Here is a 22,422-nt window from a genome sequence, read left to right on the forward strand (position 1 = left end):
CTGTTCTTTCTTTTCTTGGTCTTAAGGAAATTGCCTATTTATCCTACTATCATTTTGCAACCGTGTTGATAAAAAAAACATGCTTGATGTATGATACTCTCAAGGAAACGTTTGAGCGCTGCCTGAAACCTCTTCTTAACTCTGTGTTCACATTTTCCTGTAGACAAAAGACTCCTTTGAAATAAATCTTTGTGATGAGATATGAGAGAGGTAGGACGATAAAACACTTATATGTGTGACAGCCTGAGATACAATCCTACAGATATGAACATAGGATAATACAGCATATGCCTATGTCAAACAATATTTCTGTGAAAACAGGATTCAATTTTAACATCACTCACCAATAATGAATTCCGATTGTATTAGTATGGTCCAGAAACTAAGCTCCATTCCTGAAGGATGGCAATTGCAGAACTCTATCGGTCAGCTAACCAGTGAGGTGATAATCCCCCATTGCACATTTTAATTCCTAATTATTATATTTACTGACCATTTGACCTGATTAAAATCCCCTTCATCAAGAAAACCCTAAAGGGGTAGTAAAGAAAAACAATTGATTGTTTTGTTTCACCTTGTCAACTATATCACACTTACTTACACATTTAAAAAACAGTGCACAGAGAAGATAAAGAAGCTTGGAATTAGATTTTTATTAATTAGAATTACATCAAAAACATTCTTCATAATAGATCTAAGAGGCCAAAAGTAAAAGGCACTGTTATCCAAGGAGAACAACTGAAATAAAAGGAATGATGCACTAATACCTTCTTTGAAATAACAATGGTGAAATATAAACATTGTGGATTGTTAACATGGGGTTCAAGCATAATTGAAGCAGCCATATCATAGGGGCACTGTAGCACACTATGACAATGACTGTTATGTGATGAGTATAACTGGGGACATGATGCAATTGGCTGGCATGGATTTACTCAACATGAAATAATCATTATAATTGTGCGCACAATGAATGTATTAATTGAAAACTGACAAAGTAAAATGTTGGAGCAAAAATAGTATACATTTAGAAAGTAACTATCTGAAGTTTGAGAACACTTTAGTGTATTAATCAAAATGGAAAGATTGAAGTTTGGTAGAGATAGACCATTATGGAAAATGCTAAATTAGGGTAACAGCTTAAGTTAGGAGGTAATTTTTTAATTGCAGGATTTCTTTCTGCTGTGATGAATATTTTAAGACTCATCTGGAGGGGTTTTACTCTGAATGTTGATATCTTATTATGACCTACTTATCACTCTGCATTTCTGCTATCTCAGGCTAGCTCCACTGTCTGGGCTAGACCATTAACATTTGTATAACATGATGGATACCTCTGTGTGTGTGCTAAGAGATGATGAGATCTTTGAAATGTCTCATTTTTACACCATTTGCTGCAATGTAGATTCTCAATCGTGGAACAGAAAATCTGAGTGAGATGCTTCTTATCTTTGGAAAATTATGTGACCGTATCACATAGGATAGCAACACTATGTCGAGTATGCTTTATGGTACCTTTCTTTGAGAAATTGTTCTTTTTCAAAATGTTTTTTTGATTATATGTTGTTACCTTAAGTTCCATTTCATAGAGGTACCACTACTTTGACCCCATTAATCAGACCCTACAACTAAATTTTATTTTTTAAATTAAAGTGAAATTACTATAATTACATTGTTATGACTTCTGTAGTTAACCTAATTGTAGCAGTAAGTGTAGCCTTAAATCAATTTCAAATAACGTAAGGTAAATTATTTGAAATTAAATAATTATGGTTGACCAAATTCTAACACTAATTACAAAATAACTTAAATTTAATTGTAATAATTTCAATAACTATCCTTAATCTAACCCTAACACTATCATTACCCCTTTATTGATGTAAAATAAGCTACAAATATTTGTAATCAAACTCTAATACTAATCGCTCACCACAAATTAGTATAAGCCAATTTTAATTACAATGAGCAATTAATTCTCACCTAACCCTTACTGTTTATTAATTTAAAATGAGAAATTAAATAATTCTCCTTAACCCTGCACTAATATTCACTCTAACTTTTAATTCATTTAAATTGAGTCACATCTAATTAAATAATTACTCTTAACGTAAACCTAATACTCCAATTATCTATATTTCAAAATCATTTAATTAAAAATTCTCCTTACCTACGTCTAATCTTGACTCAACAATGAATTAATATTGATGTTTTTATACACCACTTTTAATTGATTAAATTACCATAAACATAATATTAACTAACTTAAATTAATGTAATATATTTATCTAGAACCCCTTTTAGTTGAATAATTAATATTAAATGAACGTTTACCATCTAGTTAAGTAGCACCTCAAATGAAATGAAATACTATTTTACTTACCTCTAATGATGTTTTGGCAATTTCCATAGTGGTAATCTCTACAGTGGTTACATCGAAATGAACTATCGATATGTAGTTTGCTGTATTCTTAAGGGTTGGCAAGAGACTACCCAAACACTACTGTGGTCTCAATCTGAATCAGGCCCTGAAGTATTTCATGAGTGACTGTTCTAAACAGCCTGCAAAACCTATGAGTTACAGCCCCTTTCTTTTGAATATTGTGCAGAAAAAATGACCATTTGGCAATATTTTTTCATAATTTTGTCTGTGGCTAACTCTCTCTAAGCACCATTCTCACTCCCTACACTTGCTTTCATTTATTTGGAAATTGCATTAACAACCAAGATGCCTGACCACCACTGACTGAATAGAATATTAGCTTACTGGTGTTCCAGGGATATGGGGTATATGGATTGACACACAAAAACACAATAAATAAATAAAAATGGCACTCATGGAAGAAAGGCTGATGGGCATGGTGCATAGGCACAATGGCATATACAATACTTCCCAATATTCTGGGTGGTGGTGACAAGGGTTGTAGCTTTGTGTGAGTGCAAAAAGTCAGAAATTTGAAGAGAAGATTTCAAGCTCTAACATTCTCTTGAAGGAACTTTAAGAGAATACACCTATATGTAATATCATCCAGTTCAACTTTGAATAGAAACATTGATTTATTACACGTATTTCCAACAGCAATCATGATCATACAATTACAATTATAGTATTTTCAAAATATTACATATGTACAGTGTAAACTACAAAACATGCTATGATTCGAATTCCCGTAACAAGATAATACCATCATGGTCTACACAGAGATTTTACAAGTTGGTGTGGTTCTATGGTCTTTCTCCTAAAGTGTTTCCCATGTGTAAAGGCACAATGATGTTTGCCCATTTATATATCACAGGAATGAAGAGAAAGAAAGATCCAATTATTGAAACAAGCAGAAATGCCCACAGGAACACCCGGTCCAAAACTTGAGCCACAAATTTCCAATCTTCCACAACCTGTAAAACAAAGAGATATTTTGAAAAGTCTTCTAGTGTTAGCTCTCTATTTACATGCTCAATATATTACATTATGAGCATTCAAAAATTAATTGGGTGCATTCTTGCCAGTTATGCAATACTGCAGCACCATATCGTTTGTGGCCTCCATGTTACCTGTGTTTTCCAACAACATGATAGCAGAACCCATTCTTCAGTATAGCAGAACTACAAGGTATTAATTGCAAAAATGCCTGGAACCACCAATTTGTTGGAACACTAAGAAAAAACAAAGAATCATTTGGTTCTTTGATAATGAAGGTTTCAAGATTTTACTTCTGAGCCTGATACTTAGTCCAATGATCTGCAGAACCTTCTGACTTTTGCCTAATTCACAATTCTCCAGGAAACAATATGATTTTCATAGTTTAACTGGAGTACGACTGTTTATGGATTGCAAGAATGGTGGTGCTCTATGCTTTTTATGACACTTATTGCATCACCTGTACAGGGTCCATTTAGAGGTAAGTCTGGAAATGCAAATAAGTTTGTCAAATGCATTGCAAATGTTTTTTAGGCAAAATAATGCTGATATACCTAATGACATCAACAAGCACACATTTTAAAGACCAGTTTCCACATAAGATAAATAACTTCCAGAACAATATTTGCTTCTGCCCTCGTGCTAAATAATTGCAAAATATAGATATTTTCTTCATTTATGTATCTCTAAGTGAACCCTTAAACAACTGTCTTTTTATAAGCTTATCTAGTTTCAACTGTTTTTCGCAATTAAAACTATTTATGATCTCCTGGGTCCGAAGCCCGATCTTTACGTGCACATTACTTTTCCAAATATGTGCACTACTTTGCCATTTATTCAGTATGGCTAAGAAGGCAACTTGATCATAGATTTAATTAGGGATCAAAACAGGGTCATAATTTAATGATATTACTCCAGCTAGTAGAACTTTATTGAGTACTACCTTCCCATTAGATCTAAATACTGGGCATGTCGGAAACCTATGTACCCTATCTGCTTATTGTGCTCTATATCTGGGCCAGTTTGTTTTTTGGCCCGTTTTCACCTTTGCAAGTGTAATACAAAAATCAAAAACATTATGATAGTGCTACAAGCGAAATATAGCAGTTCTGCCAGAAGAATGTCTCATACTACTAGTCTGTATGGTAATTTCCTTTCTGTTCACAACTATTATGCCTAATTATGTGACCACTGGTTCAATATACTTTGCCCTGCTTCTAATAAAATATGTTAGTAATCAGACGCCCTCGGTAGGTCACACTCTATCAGGGCTATACATATTTTGGTTAGATACTGACTGCAGAAAAGTAGAAACTCCAGATGCAGTTAAACAAGTTCTTCATTAAAGAGCACCTCACCCACAGATCATATAGCTTTCAGGCCCAGCATAAAGGACTATAATGGAAAATAGTAAGATCATTACTAACCTGGACTTCACCAACATTGTTTGCCCCGGGGGGCGTGGCCAACCGCCGGGAGAAATGGCCGCTTACTAGCAGAGCTCCCTAAAGACACTCCCTAACCATCTGTTCATTCCAGTGTTGCCCCGGCTAAAATTACTTGAAACGGCCGTCGCTGGTTCCGGGAGGAAGCAGGGTCGCCCAGCTGCGTTTGGAGCAGATCCGATAAAGAGAGATGCTGATCTGGAGCGAGTCCCGAGCTGTGCTGCGGAGGACCAGGGGGTGGCCTGGGGGACGCGCACCGCCCGTCACCGTTCATCTGCAGCGATCGTGCGGCCCCCATCTGCTGCTTCCTGGGGGACCGCTTTGACATGCTGAGAGCTGATCCTGCCCCCGCCGGAGGTGAGGCGGATAGCTTCCCGGTGATCTGGGTGCCGGGTAGGCGGTGCGCGCATGGGGCTGGCGGCAGCTGGCCTATGAAATACGTCTTCGGCCTGACGGGAACTAGCGGGAGGTGTGTAGAGGCCTACCCGATGTATTGACTTTCCCCTAACCGGCGCTGGCCCCCGCACCACAGATTGAGCAGCTGAGGGCAGCTTACTGCTGCCGATTCCCTGTGTCCATGTGGCTGGGGGCTGCGGCGGTCACGTTCGCTCTGTGGCGCCTGGGAGGAGAGACTCAACTATAGTTTCCGGCTGCTCATTGTCCTTGTGGCGTGGCCGGATCGCCACGGAGCGGCCACATACAGACTGCTGCTTCCTATCATCAGCCAGGTACGATCTCTGGGGCGTTGGAGTGGAGGGCCCTGTTGCTACTGCGTCTGGTGCACGCCGCACACAGTGTTGTCCCCCAGCCTTCCTGGATGACTGCTTGCGCCTCATGCGCATCTCCTGGCCGAAGTGCTCAATAGGTGGGACACACTTCTGGGACTTGCCCTCCACGGGTGGGTGCGGTGACACGGCGGCGGTGCCTCCACCAGAGGCTCTCATTGCTCCTTGTATCACAGCGCATACTTCGGACACACCCGTCTTGAATACCTGGAACGCTGGGATTGTGCTGCAGCCCCACACCCCCTCTCTGATGGGCATGAATCAGTCACCGCTGCCCCTGGCGCTATCTGGCTGGCGGAACCCAACAGGCCGCTTTGGAGCTGGTTCCATACGCAGGCGGCGGTGAGTAGCCAGCTGGACCACTCCTGTTTGCCCGGCAGTGACTGGGGCGCTGAAATCAACATGGCGAGCGTCCGTGGCAGCCGCAACGCGCTCCAGATGAAGCTGAAAAAATATCCTGGCAGCCATCACCACGGTGCGTACAACCCTAGAGGGCCGCATTGATACCGTCGCTACTGAGGTCTCCCTGATTAGGGCAGATATGCGCAGGACGAACGAGCGTCTCTCTGAGGTGGAATCCACTACCAAAGACCTAGTGACTGACTCTGATTTGCTCAAGCGCCAGGTTGCAGACTTGCAGGCCAACCAGCAGCTGTTAACGCACCAGCTCAATGACTACGAGGGTAGTATGCGCTGCAACAACATGCGCATTTTGGGTGTGCCTGAACGAGCGGAGGGACAGACGGCCGATCTCTACGTTGAGAACCTTGTGCTAGAACACCTCCAACCTAAGGGACTATCCAACTACTTTTCGATCGAAAGGGCTCACAGGGTGCCACAAAGCCAGGAGCTCCGCCCCGTCCTCTCCTGGCGTGGGTGTTCAACTTTAGAGATCGGGATGTCATACTACACTCAGCAAGAGTAAGCCCACCAGCACAACAGCACGATCACTTTCTTTCCTGACTTTACACTACGCGTGCAGAAACAACGCCACAGTTTTCTGGAGGTGAAAAGAGCTCTGCGTGGGCAAGAGATCAAGTACGCAATGCTGTTCCCCGCAAAACTACGGGTCGAAGCGGAAGGGAATACCTGGTTCTTTTCCAGCCCAGCGGACGCATGGGACTGGCTTGAGGGATGGTGCACGATCGAGAAGCAGAATAACAGGGACCGCCACGGTCGGATGATCGCCAAAGACTTACAAAGCCGGACAGCGTTGTTGCCGATGCCTCACCGGGCCAGAGTCAAACAGAGGAGCGGTGAGACCCTGGACATTACCTAATTGCAATCCACCTTGGTGAACTTATTGTTGTCACTGTACTCTGGGTGCTGTGCGTGCCATCTGTCGGATGCCTAGGTTCGCCTGCTGTGGATCCAGAAGACAACAGAGACGTAACTATGTATACAGAGAGGGGTGATGGGGACTCTTATTGACCGGTACTGTTTCATGACCCTACCTTCTTAATGGGGACTAGTACTGGGGACACACGTTTGCTATACAACACTGTTATGGGGAGTGGGGTTGGTACACGCTCCTACAAGTTTTTTAGGGTGGGTGAAAGGCACTCTGCAAGTTTGGGGAGGCGGGGGGTTTCTTGCCCGCCATGCAGTGAGGAGGATAGTAGGGTTTTTTTGGAGGGTGGGGGGGGGGGGGGGGAGAGGGGGCTGTTGTTTGTTTTTCTTTTCTTTAGTTGGGTTAATTGCGAGTTGGGGGGTGGACATGCTGTACACTGCATTTCTTCGTCATGCATCCTATTCTGTGCTTTGTATAGAGGGTTTTTTCTTGCAAAGGATGGGAGGGGGCTGTTTTAGTGGGTATTGTATGGTTGCATGCTTTTGGTATTTCTGTCTCTGAAGATGTGGTGGTCAACTAATGTGTCCTCTCCCTGGGGCGGTCACGGAATACTGCCCCTGCAATTGACTGACCACGCAATGGGACGCGATGGGCAAGATAACTAAATAGGGGCTCAAGCTGTTGTCGTGGAATGTAAACGCGTTGGGAGACAAGATCAAACGGGGTATAGTGCTCCAATTTTTGAAAAGACACTCCCCTGATGTAGTCCTTTTACAGGAGACGCACTTGCTTGGGAATGCCTGTAGGGCCATGTCGCGATGAGGTTTCCAACTGGTGGCTCACTCGGCTTTTGGTTCTGGCACCCGGGAAGTGGGCATAATGGTCCGAAAATCATTCCCCATGTCCATTGATCTTGTTCGCACTGGGTAGATTCGTTGCCGCTTCTGGGACCTGGGAAGGGCGCATACTCAATCTCCTCTCTGTCTACGTGCCGCCGGGATTGCACACCCAAGCCTTTGCAGACCTTGGGGACCACCTCTTAGCCTTGCCGGTTGGCAGAGTATTGTTTGGAGGCGACTTCAATTCTATTGTCTCTGAATCTCTTGACTGGTGGCCCCAGAAGGCCTTGCCGCCCTCCCGCACGCGGATCCATAGCTTTCTTGGGGCGATGGGTCTGGTGGACGTCTGGAGGAGTCTGCACCCGGCAGAACAGCAGTACACTTTCTACTCAGGTGCTCACCATAGTATGTCCCATATAGACTACGTATTGACGCTCGCACATCAACTTGGCAGCGTGAAGGACATACAGCATTTGGCCAGGGGAATCTCCGACCACTCACCTATCCTATGTCACCTGGAAGTGGGGGAGACCATAGTTGGCCGTGTAGCCACGATCAACTCCATACGACCTCCCCAATCAGGGATAAGATCGTCAGTGAGTCGGACCTTTATTTCCAAGAGAACAAAGGGACTGTCGACTCGGTAACAACACTATGGGAAGCCTAGAAGACTGTCATACGGGGTGTGGCTCTGGCTCAGATCTCGGGACAGCGAAATGAGAAGTGTGTAGATATGACTCGCTTAGTGGGAGAAATCCTATCTTTGGAGGAATCTCTCCTGCTTGACGATTCAGCAGAGGTACGGCAAAGATTGCGCATTAAAGTCAAGGAATATACAGACTTGGCGACAGAAGCTGCCAAGTCGCACCACAGGGCCACACTCCGTAGAATCTATAACATCGGTGACAAGGCTGGCAAGATGTTAGCCTGGCTAGATTGTAGGGATCAGGCCCGTAGGGTTGTGGTTGAGATAGAGATGGACTCTCACTCCCTCCTCACTGCCCCCAGGACATAGCGGGTGCATTCGGCCAATATTAGCAGTCACTCTATACGTCTCGCACTCCACATACGGAGGAGGAGGCTTTCTCGCTTTTGCGGGATATTTCTTTGACCTCGCTCACTGACTAGGATCTTTCCGATCTTGACCTAGACATCACAGTCACAGAGGTTGAAAAAGCCATCCACGATTTGCGCGGTGGGAAGGCATCGGGCCCTAACGGCTTACCCATTGAACTGTTTAAGCTCACTGCGGTCAAGACAGCCCCCTATCTCAACTCAATGTTTCATGATAGTAAGAAGGGGGAGTTACTGCCCGAGGACCAGCGGCTTGCTAATATTGTAGTCATTCATGAAGTGCGCAAGCCGAGTAACAAATGCTCCTCTTACAGACCCATCTCGCTGCTCAACTGCGAAGCGAAAATCCTTGCGAAGGTCCTCGCCTCCCGGCTGCTTGGGGTCATTGCCCGTCTGGTCCATCCAGACCAGTCGGGATTTATGCCCACTAGAAACACCTCCCTCAACCTGTGCAGGCTCCACGGAGTACTGTGCGGTGCTGACACGATTAGAGAGGACACTGTTGTGGTCTCCCTTGACGCTGCTTCAGCATTTGACACCATCGAGTGGCTTTATATGTTTGCTGTCCTTCATAAATTGGGGTTTAGGCCTGAGTTTACGAGTTGGGTTTGGCTCCTCTACCAACAGCCACTCGCTCAAATAGTGGTCAATAACAGGAAATCTCTCGTTTTCACTCTTGGTAGGGGCAACAGGCAGGGATACCCCCTGTCCCAGCTTCTCTTTGCCCTGGCCCTTGAGCCTTTGGCAATGTGGGTCCGTAATGACCCCACCATAAGGGGCCTTAAATGGACGTCTGGCTGGGAAGACCGCATATCGCTGTATGCAAACGACATCTTGCTCTACCTGGCGTCCCCGGCTGCATCCCTCTATGTGGTCCTGGACATATTCCAGGTGTTTGGTAGATAGGCTGGCAATTCTATAAATTGGAACAAATTGGTGTTATATGCTCTCTATGGAAAGAGGCCCGCGCTCCCTCGGGGATATCAGCTGGCGGAAGCTGTTGACAGCTTCAAATACTTGGGGTCTCTAAGGATCCGTCCTGATTTTTTGATCGTAATCTCCTGCCATCCCTCATGCATCTTAAAGCGGACGTCTTACATTGGAAATCGCTTCCGCTCTCTCTTTTGGGGCTTGCTGCCCTGTTCAAAATGATGTCCCTTCCCAGGTTCCTATATGCTCTCCATAATACTCCACACTCCGTTGCACACTCGTATTTTAAGGAAATCGATCGTACCATACGGGACCTGTTCTGGGAGGGTAAGCCACTTCGTATCGCGACGCACAAGCTTATGTTGGGTTGGTTCGATGGAGGCATCGGACTTCCAGACATACAGAACTACTACTGGGCATCACACCTGCTGCGATTAACCAATGGATGTACAGGCCGCAGGGCGACCCACCGTTCCAGATCGACCTATGGCTCCTCCCCGGAGTAGCTTTGGAGGGGCTCTTTATCTACGGTCATTGAAGCCCGCCCTGACTGGCCCAATGGGACATGCGGTGCAGGTGTGGAAGGCGGCTACCAAAAGTTTGGGATGGGAGGGGGAAATTACGCAGGCCACACCATTCTGGTATAGCGAGCAATTGGGCAGGTTGATTCGCTCGAGGGGTTTTGATCGTTAGGACCTTATCGGTCTATCCAAGGTGGGCGATCTGTGGAAGTCAGGTGAGGTGGTCCATTTTTCTTGGCTGCAGCAGGAATATGAGTCAGCGCAATCGGAACACTTCCGATATCTCCAAATTAGGCATGCCCTACTGGTGGTTCTGCCAAAGGATAGTGAGCTCCACGAGTCCTCCCCGCTTGAGGATAGAGTATTAGATGGCGATCTGACAGAGAAGGCCATATCACTCATCTACAGAAAATTGGACAACAACATGGAAGATCCCCTGACTCATCTGAGGGCTAAATGGGATCACGATGTTGCGGGATTAGACGATGACCAATGGTTGGCAGCGGTGGCATCCCCTCGGGAGGTGGCTATATCTTCCAGGCTGTGCCTGGTGCAGCTGAAAATTCTCCATAGATCCTATCTGTCTGGGTCAGTATTGGTTCGTATGGGATATGGCTCAGACGGTTACTGTGTAAGGCTGTGTGGGCAGGAGGGAACCTTTGTTCATACACTTTGTGAATGCACAACTATCCAGAGATATTGGGAGGCGGTAGCGAACCTTGTGGTAGAAGCGTTGGGGCAGCAGATAGACTAACATTAAACTGGCCCTCTTAAACATCTGGAGCCCTACTGACTTAAACTCCAGGGAGCGTACTTGGGTCACCTTGGGGCTGATGGTGGCAAAACGCAATATTGAAAGATTGTGGAGGGCTCAGAGCCCACCAGGGATCGAAGACTGGGGCAAAGATATGGACTGGTGTATGGTCACGGAAAAATCCATATATGAAGCCAGGGGGTGCTCGAATAAATGGACGCAGGTCTGGGGACAATGGAACACATACAGAGGTGAGATATGTGAACCCCCAAGATCGAGTGAAGCTATTATACATGAGCCCTGAATATGTCTTAATGAGGACAGAAAGTATTGTTTGTGACCGCTATGTCTTCGTTAGCATTTGTAATGTAATAATATTGACATTGTACATGTACTGGGATGCCTTCATTGCTCATGCCTTGATTTCAATAATAAAGAAATAAAAAAAATAAAAAAACATTGTTTGCCCCAACATTCTGGCTAGTATACTCTAAGATACGACCCCACACTTCTTTACAAACAACAACAAAAAAGCTACACTGAAAACACATGCAACAGAAATGTCACAATACAGTATTTACACAATATACAGAATACAGGATAATGCAATAAATATCCAAATTCATAACAGAGAACTCGAAAACTTTACAGTGAAACATTCCCTTTGTAAGCCACCACTCTTGTTGAGAATCCGGACTCTCCCATCTTCCACCTTGATGGCATTACAAAACAATCTTACAATTCTTTGAGGACCCAAAAACGTGGACATGTATCGTGACTTCCCAGGCTTCTTAATCATAACTAAATCTCCAACACTTAAACTGAACCACCCAGGAGAAAACTGTGTTGGCTTTCCTCCCTCTGAACAATTAAAACGTTACTTTGCCTGTCGTTAAGTGGAGAAACAATATGTACGCATACAAAAATCTCTTCCAACCTTCTTTAAAGTTTCTTTCAGCACTCAACTCCAATTGGACACGTAAAGCAGTATTGGCTCTAACTGACTGCACGGGTGTATTGTATTGTAAATACATATGCAATAGCACTCAACCTTCTAATGGTCCTATGGCTCCGAAACCATAAACCAAAGTGATAAACAATATATAAAAGGGAGTGCTTAGGAAGTCCAATGTTAACTTAATCACATGTTAATCAAGATTATTCAATTCTTCTTATAGATCCAATACAACACAGGAGCAAAGATATGATATTCAAAAAAATATTTTCTTTATCCATCACAACATCAAACTGCAGCCCAGCCAATGCGTTTTGGCCCGACAAGAGACTTCATCATGGCTGTAAACGAACAATACATTAATTTCTGTACATTTATAAAATACATATTCATAAACCAAACCAGCATGTGCATACTCAAGTTGCATTCTAAAACTAACAATGGCTCCCTACACCCACACCTAATAAAACACAAAATCAATAAAAACATGTAGATATTGTTACATCAAGAGTAAAAAGTCAAAAACTCATATACCACACAAAAAAATAACAATATCCCTTTCTTAGATTTATAGCTATAGCGTCACCAAAATAATATATAATATTTTATATTGTCTACTAAGAGTGGCATAGAGAAAAGACAATCCTCCATTTAAAATTTCAAATGTAGAGTCTAAATCCTCAGAATTGTTCATATTAAGTTCAACTTACTTTAGAGATTTCTTAGTGTTTACTTGTGGGCAAGTTTTAAGTCACACAGAAGAAGAGGGGGGCTAAATAGTGGTGTCACCCAAAGTTCCTAAAAAATATATATATAAAAGATCCTGTAACTAATTCTACAACACTGTTTTAGGCGTACTTTGGTCATTTAACTGGGATCAAGTAACATTTGAGTAATGTAGAGTACAAACAGACAAGTACCACCCTAAAGTATGGCCTATTGAAATAGCAAGAATAATTTCTCACTTCATATTCACATTAGAAATTCCTTATTGATGCTTCCTGGATATGTGTGAACCACAGAAGAGAGAAGGCTGAATATCTGTGTCCCCAGTGGGCCCTAAAAGAATAAAGCAGTATCAAGACATAACAACACAAAGGCTGTCACAATCATATCAAGTGTGGTGAATTTTAGACCAAGAAACTATTAAAGTACCCCATAGTAACATTAAGTCAACGAGCAATATATATTTTACTCTTTCCCTAACAATAATCCAAAAACAAACAGAGCTGTCTTCCTCAACTTCATAATTTCTACACTAACAATCCTTTTGTTAAGGTTAAAACCATTATCTCTTAATAAAATCCTTAATACGACTACTAACATTCGAATATGAGACGTTATTTCACATGCCATTACTTCGCATGCTATTACTACGCGGTTATTACTTAGCAATAACCGTTACTACGCTAGTTTTTACTTTGCATACCATTACATTGAAAGTGTTAATGTATGCAAAGTAAAAACTTGCCTAGTAATAAAAATGGTATGCGGAATAACATGTCATATTTAAAAAAAAAATGTTTAAAACACAACACTATAGAAAATACACTACCCTACACATTTAAAACACTACCAAAACACTAAAACACTACACTACCCTACACTACTGAAACACCACTACACTACCCTAAACCCTAAATCACTACCCCCTGCACTAACATACACATTCCCTTACTCCGATCCCTTAACTCATTCACTACCCATCACAACCCCCGATACTACACTAAACACTAAACTACAGTACACTAACACTACAACACTACACTAAACACTAAAACATAACCCCCTGCACAACCCTGCCCCTAGCCCCAGTCCTGTCCCTACTCCCAAACACTACCCTGCACAACCCCCGACACTACCCTAAACCCTAAAACCCTACACTAACCCCACAACACTACCCTAAAACACTACCCTCAGCACAACCCTGCCCCTACCCCCAGTCCTGTCCCTACTCCCAAACACTACCCTTCACGACCCCCTACACTACCCTACACCCAAATACACTACTCTGCACAACCCCAGACACTACCCTAAACCCTAAAACACTACCCTACACTACACTAACCCACAACACTACCCTAAAACACTACCCCCAGCACAACCCTTCCCCTAGCTCCAGTCCTGTCCCTACTCTACACCAGACAAACACAGGTACACTACCCTGCACGACCCCCGACACTGCTCTACACTAAACAAATACACAACCCTACACAAGTACACAACCCTTCTTCAGGGCTTGATAGAATTGTTGTTACTTTTGTTAACAGTAAAAGTGCGGCTCCAAGCCAGCCTTCACAGCAATGTTGGACAAATCGTAAATTGTTTTGTTTTCCGATGTCAGAGACATCCCTGGACCCTGTGCTTATAGAGGAAGCGACATTGCTAAATTGACATATTGTGACTGGGCGATATACTTCTTGGTCAGATAAATAAAGAGAACACAAGTCACTACCTGCACAGACCTATTGTGGTTCATCTGGGGAGATTCTCACCAATATACGATTTGTCCAACATTGCTGTGAAGGCTGGCTTGGAGCCGCACTTACTGTTAACAAAAGTAACAACAATTCTATCAAGCCCTGAAGAAGTCCCATGAGGGATGAAACGCGTTGGCAAGGCAAAGCAATTGTGTGCTGATTTTAATAAATAACGGAATATGAGCTTACAATAAAAGATTTTCTACAACTACAATCAAGATACATGACTGTGTGACTTTTTGCTCGGGAAAGCTATTCATCTGTTTATATATTGTGTTTATTCACCAGAACAAGTTTTATTATGACAGCTATATAAATAAGAAAATATTTCGCTTGGGTGCTGGGTTAATTCTTAGCTTTGGATAACGGTGGTTTTCTATCACCTTTTTAAGGTGTATGTGGGTCACATCCTAAACCTATTGCACCGAGACTCAATGTTGACTTGATAGGCCAATTATTTAGCAATGCTTGGTGCTGGACCTCTTTAAGCTCTGACCCTGCTCTCGTGTAAAGTATTTATAGAGCGATGTAACAATCACTGTATCCAAAATTTCAAATCAAGCAATCAGTGTTCTTGTTTTGTTTTCCATATTTCATCCTTAAACCTTAATGTTCAAGAGAGCATGATTGGACAAGGATGACCTCAAATCACAAGTCTCTATGCCCTCCATTGAGGGGACACAAATATTATGTCCTGACCAGAGAGGAGCCAGGTAGGCTGACACAGTCATTGGGAAGGAAGACTTCCAATCACAAGCCTCGATACCGTCAATAAATAATATTATATGTTTGTTTTGGTGACACTATAGATATAAATCTAGGAAAGGGATATTATTTTGTTATATTTCTGTGTGGTATATGTGTTTTTGACTTTTGTCTCTTGATGTAAAAATATATAAATGTCTTAATGGAGGTTTTGTTGTGTTAAGTGTGGGTGTAGGGTGCCATTGTATGTTTTAGAATGTAACTTAAATATGCACATACTGGTTTGGTTTATGAATATGTATTGTATATATGTACATACATTTAAGTATTGTTCATTTACAGCCCTGATGAAGTCCTTTGTCTGGACAAATCACGTTGGCTGGGCTGCAGTTTGATGTAGTGAAGAATAAAGAAAATCTTTTTGGGAATATCATATCATGGCTCCTGCGTTATATTGTATATATAAGAATAATTCATATGTTTGAATAATCTGGGTTAATAGGTGATTTAGTGAACTTTCAGTAAAAAAATTGGACTTCCCCAGTACTTCCTCCTGTATATTGTTTTCCATTCGGACACTGTTTGAAATTGGATTATTGGTTGGCTGAGGTATGCAACCAGGCCAGGCAGGAACCACCATTGTAGTCAAGGTAAGACAGAAACACACTAAAAGATAACCTGTGCTCACCCTCTAGTTAATAGCTTGGCACAGAGCAGTCCGGTTTATCTGAAGAGGCAATGTGTAGAGTATTTGTGCAACACACACACAAGCACCCACACACCCACACACACACACACAGTAACACAATGAATAATGAATATACCAAAATAGATTCCACACAGGTTTAGCAAAATAGAGAGTATTTATCTGAGCAAAATATGACCAAAGCAACCAATACTCAAGTTATGCACTTTAAAAGTATACAGGTAAATGGAGTGCTATAGCAGCACTCATGTTCAGCCAGTAACTGGTGGCCACGTTAACTGCGGAGAAACGACCCAAATTTAAATTGGAAATGTTTGTTATTACTTCCTTGCAATATTTTGGCCAAAACAGTGATCAAAGTGGCATTTGGAAAAAAAAACGGTTCCATCTGTCCCTCAGGACCATTGCAATGGGTAATTTCAACTGCCTGAGGGATTGCAGGTCGGCTACCGTGATCTTGTGGGTCCCATTCTCGCACACAGTATTTTTTTCCATAGCAGCGGGGGTGGCAGCCTCATGGGTCGGGGCCCCATCACTGGGGCTCCCCGGCTGGAAGGCGGTGCGGTGATGGCCCGTGCTGGCCTGCCCTCGAGACAGACTCTGTGGTCCGATGCAAGAGAAAAGCAAAGATGCAGCAATCCCCCTCAATCAAGCCCCTCACCTCGAGCTGCTGACGTCAGTATGTAGCGTTGGTTCTGCTGACATGGGCAGGCCAAGCTGACGCATCGTCACTGGGGGAGCTCCGGTCACCAGGGCAATGTCGAGTGAACCGCGCTGGAAGGGCTTCCCTCGTGCTTGCGGCGGCTTTTTAGGGACAGAGGCAGCGATTTTGACCGGCATGGGTGCTGATCCTTGTAGGTTGTTTTTGAAGGTCAGAAGGAGGAGTGCTAGACCTTTGTAAAGCTCCTTCTGCCTGTAAGGAGGCCATGTGCTATCCTGGGTAGAACCGAGCTGCGAGAGTCACAGATTGCAAAGTCCAGCAGCGGCATAGGGTGGAGATTATAGTTTTTATGGCCCTGAGACCACTAAGCCCTTGGAAATCACTTGGAGGGAAGGCAGAGTCCAGCTCTCCTTCAGCAGAGTCAGGGAGAAGTAGGCTGCAGGGCAATGAGCAGAAAAGCAGTCCTTCCAGAAAAGCAGTCCAGTTGAGTCCTTTAAGCAGCACAGCAGTCCTTATGACAGAAGTATTGTTCAAGATCCAGAAGTGTCTGATTTTAGGGGGTCAGGGACCCAGGACTTATACCCAAAAGTGCCTTTGATGGGGGTGGGTGACTTCAAAGCAGCTCTCTGAAGTACAAAAGAATCGCTTTCAACCCAGTCCTGTCTGCCAAGCTATCTGTGTGGGGTAATCAGTCCTTTGTGTGGGGACAGGACACATCCTATTCAAGTGAAGTGTTGGTCCCTCCCTTCAATCCAGCCCAGGCAAGGCTATCAGAATGCAGATGTATGTAGATGGGTACTCAGTCAGACCTATCCTTCCTGTGTTGTGACTGTCTAGAGGAAATACACAAAGTGTAGCTGTCACCCAACACAGACGTGTAATGGGAATAGGCTGTGAGGCACAAAGAGTTATAAGCAAAGAGAAATGTCCACTTTCTAAAAGTGGCATTTCTAAAACAGTAATGTTAAATCTACCTTCACCAAGAAGGAGGATTTGTCCTTACCATCCCAAACATATGAAACATGAAAAATGTACTCCTCTCTGATAATGAATTACAGCTTAAAAGTGCATAAAGGAATTCTTAATGCTAAGCTATGAGTGGAGTAGGCTTCACAGTAGTGAACAACGAAATAGGTTGTTTGTCACTGCTAGGACATGCAAAACATACTAGTACATATCCTACCTTTCATTTACACAGCACCTTGCCCTTAGGCCTACCTAGGGTCTACCTTAATGGTGACTTATATGTAACAAAATGGGAGTTTCAAGGTTGGCAAGTAATTTTAAATGCCAGTTCGAAGTGGCAGTAAACTGCACACTAAGGCCCTGCAGTGGCAGGCCTGAGACAGGTTCGAAAGGCTACTTCTGTGGGTTGCAAAATCAGTGCTGCAGGTCCACAAGTAGCAAATGAGGTACAGGCCATGGGTATATGGTATAACACTTTACAAAGGACTAACAAGTAAATCAAATATGCTAAACCAGTGTAAACCGATTATACCATGTTTAGAGGAGAGAGCCCATGCACTGATGCACTGGTCAGCAGTGGTCAAGTGCCCAAAGTCCTAACGCCAACAAAAAGGTCAGATAAAGAGTTCTATTAATCCTTTCCACTGTGCCATTTCCCTCTGGGTGATACAGAGAACATTTTCTGTGCTAAGTCCCCTTCTGAAGCAAAAACACTTCCATCTCCACTGAGACAAACTGCGGTCCATTATAGTTAGAATCATATTGGACAAACCTTCTTGATTGAAAATCTCACAAAGGAAATCCGCGACCCTTTAGGCTCAATCCAACTCACAACACCTTTTTCAGCCCAGCTGGAAAATTGTTCCACCAAAACCAATAGATAGTTGCATAATCATCTGCTATGTAACTGCTCAACAATATCCACTGCAACCACCTCCCTCGACTTGGTGGGCATGTCCCTACAAGCCATCGAGGGATTTCTGCCGTTGTAAACTTTGTTAATCCTTGTAGGAAGCTGTCTTTTTATGTGGGAGTGCCAATGTAAGGGTACACCATGCAAAAAGTATGATTTACAGGGCTTGAATTAATAATCTCAAGTGCTCAATTTGTGGTAGTGTGGGCGGGCAGCCTAGGCTTATTAGACAGTAGTGTAAGGCATTTGTTGTACACACTAAATGTGACACATAATCAAGAAGATAATCCCAGACCAATTTAGAAGAATAACACATGCTTTTTATGATTTTAGACACCAAGATTATCAATATCAGGTTAGTACTTTCGGAGTTATGAATTTACACAGATTACATAAATGCTCAAATAACGGTTTTGAGGTACGAGACTGAAGTGCGGTAATATAATCCTATGGGAGAAACATACACTGCATAGATGCACTTGCAAATGGTTTAGAAGAATACCCTTAGGGACATAAGGAGCTTAGGGGCCAAAGTCCAAGAAACCCTCAGCAGTTTGGGTTTAACTGGTCTGGTGAGACCAGGTGCAGAGGGGCTGGTCGCCTTGGTAGCTGCGAGCGCTACGCGGTAAAGTCAATGGCAAAGATACCTGAAAAAGAAAGGCTGAAAGTGGGGCTCAGCTCTTGAGGGTCTCTGGTGCAAAGGGACACAGTTAGTTTCTGTGAATCCAGGCTGGGGTGCTCGGGTACAGAAGTGTTTTGGATGGCGGATTACTGAAGTTAGAGGCTCTCACTTGGCTATGGCAACCAGGATAGGGAAATAAAACAGGACAGCAGGGACACTCACAGTGCTGGTCTCAGTGATCCTGAAGTCCCTTTTCGACAGGTCTGCTTTGGTGTTGGTAGAGTCCGGACTGGACACACAATAAGCCTTGGTAGCGGCAAATGCTCCGGTACCCAGGGTAATGGTGCTGGGTGACTCCTATTGGGCCTGGCGTCTCCAAACTCTTCAGGGAGATGGTTATGACCTCCTGGAGGAACAAAGTTTTCTTCCTGGCAAGATTCTGCCTCTATGCATCCGGTGGTCAACAAGTCGAAGTATAGGGCAAGTGCGGTCTGTTCCTGCAGCTGCAATGGGATGGCTCTACCACCCCAAGGGAGATGCTGTTTGGTTGCTGCAGGTTCGAACTGTCCAACAAGGAGTTGGGGAGGCTGTTGACCTTTTGGACAAGTCGTTCTTCGTGATTGTCGCGGAGCAAGCAGCCAGGCAGGGTTTGGCACCAATTTCAATGCAGGACCTCTGTGCTCACATTTTCACTCTCTTTGTCATTCCATTGGTTCCTAGTAGTTGAATCTGCATTCCTGGTAAAAAGGGGACTCCTAAATACTGAATTTAGGGGTGTTTAGGGGAGTGTAAAGTAGTAGCCAATGAGCAACTTACTCCTGGGGTGATTACACCCCCTCTATGACCATTTCCTGTGGAGAGTGGGAATAATCCTGACCCAGAGTTCCTAGTTTCACCAAAAACAAGATGGTCAACCCCTTCCTCAACTGTCCACTTCAGGTGACCCACCTTAGGGGTGTGCCCAACCTGTAAGTGTGACCCGCCTTCTGACTAGCTAATGTTCCCACCAGCTCTGGTGCCAAATAGGCCTCAGGGCAAGATGTGGTGTATCCTAGGACTAGGGGAAGACAGTGTTGCTTATCAAAGGTGGCAGTGGCTTTGAAGCCTCTGGCCCTGATATGCTAAATCACTAGCTATCCTGCTGGACGATGTGTGAACACCTTCCTCTGGAGCAGACATTGTTTCTGGCCTCTGAGAGCACTGGCTCTCACCTCCAGGGTGTCAAGATCTCATGTGTGGTGGCAGGCTGGACGATACCAGACAGCCAGCACACTAGAGGACTAGTAGGTTTCTGGGGAAACCTCTAAGGTGCCCTCAGGATGCATGTCTTCATAAATCCAATACTGGCATCAGTATGGATTTATCAAGACAAGATGTTTGATACCAAACATTATAGGTTTCAGTGTAGCCATCATGCAACTGGGTAACTTGTCATGACCAATGCCCAGTACATGCCTTAAAAATGGCTTCCCTGGTCACTAGTAATATCTAGTAATCGAACTAGACATTGCAGAGGCATATCTGCTTATACAGATATGCCCACGCTTGTAACATAATTCACCTTGCCTTAAGGCTCAAAGGCCTGCTGTAGTGGTGACTTACAGATACTTGCAGTGCCTTGGCACGGCACACAGTGTTTGCACATGTGCTGTTTTCGAAAATGCCTTGCACCATTTCACGCAGCCTGCAATGGCAGTCTGTGTGCAGCATTTTGGGGGGGGGGGGGGGGTTCCTTTTGGGTGGCATAATACATGCTGCAGCCCATAGGGACCTTCTTTATTTTTTCTCTTCTGAGTGCCGTAGGTACCATTTACCAGGGACTTACTAGGGGGTTAAAGTCTTTCCCTATTGGGTTACAATGGTACATGTGTATTGTTTTACGTGGAAAAGCTCTGGCAGTGGGTCCTGGTTAGCAGTGTCCTTTTGCACTACCAATAAACAATATCAGTACCAGTGAGCAAAAAGTGGGGGTGACCATGTCAAAAAGGGCACTTTCCTACACTCCTTGGACAATCCAGACACTCTCTTACCATCCTTTCAAGCAGAGTATCCATTACGGACCACCAGTAACCCAATCATAATCTTGATTTAGTCTTACTCATACCCTAATGACCCTCAAGACCCAGCTTCACAATCTCCTCTCTCTCAACTCCATTGGAACAACCTACCTCAAATCATGCAAAATAATACCACCTTATGGGGACAGTTAATTTCTCAACTCCCAGTATCCCTCCAACTCAAAATTGATTTCAAAATCCGGATTCCAGCCATTTTGCATAGCACCCAAAACGTTCTGTAAAAACAGGATCCCTGCCAGCAGCACTCAACCAATCCTCATGTAAAACATTACCAACTGTGACGCTTCACACTTTTACGCATTCATCCTCATCACAATCTTACTACTCCACTACAGAACTGAATTGCGATAGATAAAACGCAAATTTGTTATACGACCCCGGCAGACAATAAATTTGGTAACTGAACTCTCGCAGCCCAACAATCCATCTGCTAATAGGCATGAAGTCCCTTCTAACTCAACACTTCTCCTAAAAGTTTGTGGTCCATCAAAAAGGTGAAAAGTTTTCCCCACACACAATTTCTTGATTTTTTTATAGCCCGAAAAATACTCAAAGCTTCTCCTTCAATCGTGGAGTAATTAGTCTGTGCTCAAAGCAAGGATATAGAGATATGAGCAACAGGTTTTAATTCATCTTCACCATCCTCCTTCTGCAACAGAACAGCACTCAGACACACAGTATTGGCATCTGTCAATATGTAGCACTGCTTGAAGGGATCAAAACACTGCAAATTATTCACATTTTCAAGTTCTTTCTTCACATCCACCTAATTCCTCGCACATTCATTATTCCACACAAATTCTCTCCCTTTCCTTGAGCAACCACCTCATATTAAGTGTCCTAGCCACTGACAGAAATGAATTTAGCATGAAATTCCAACATTACAAGGACAGAATACAATTGTTCCTTTTTTGATGGGTTGCATAAATCTAAAATGTTAGCTACCAATTCTTTTTTTAAATACCCTTGCTATTAACACAATGGCCCAAGTATTCAATCTCTTACTTGCCAAATGAGAAAATACTAAATTTAAGTGTTAGCTCATTCTTCCTTGGTATGTCCAACATTGTCTCACTCTGAGATCATAAAACTGTAGTTTCTCCATAAATCAATATGTCATCTTGAAAGAATTTCACACCCTTAAGACTCCCAAACAACTTGTACGTCATGCGCTGAAGAACAACTAGTGCCAACACTAAACCAAAAGGCAATTCATACGAACTGGTATATCCCAAAAGGGGTTATAAAAGCGGTAAGATCTTTTGAATGAGGATGCAGTCTT

At 43.6% G+C, this 22,422-nt stretch overlaps 1 protein-coding gene across 1 annotated transcript in view; it reads right to left on the reverse strand.

Moving 5' to 3' along the window:
• Positions 1-646: 646 nt before the first annotated feature.
• The window catches only part of CHRNA5 (cholinergic receptor nicotinic alpha 5 subunit), a 266,197-nt gene continuing 244,421 nt past the window's right edge, over positions 647-22,422 (reverse strand). The window contains exon 6 of the mRNA XM_085643704.1: positions 647-3,393. Coding sequence (XP_085499830.1) covers positions 3,223-3,393 — 171 coding nt within the window. The 3' untranslated portion in view covers positions 647-3,222. The remainder of the gene's footprint in view (positions 3,394-22,422) is intronic.

Source organism: Triturus cristatus, chromosome 3_1 (genome assembly GCF_964204655.1).
Source record: "Triturus cristatus chromosome 3_1, aTriCri1.1, whole genome shotgun sequence".
Classification (NCBI taxonomy): Eukaryota; Metazoa; Chordata; class Amphibia; order Caudata; family Salamandridae; genus Triturus; species Triturus cristatus.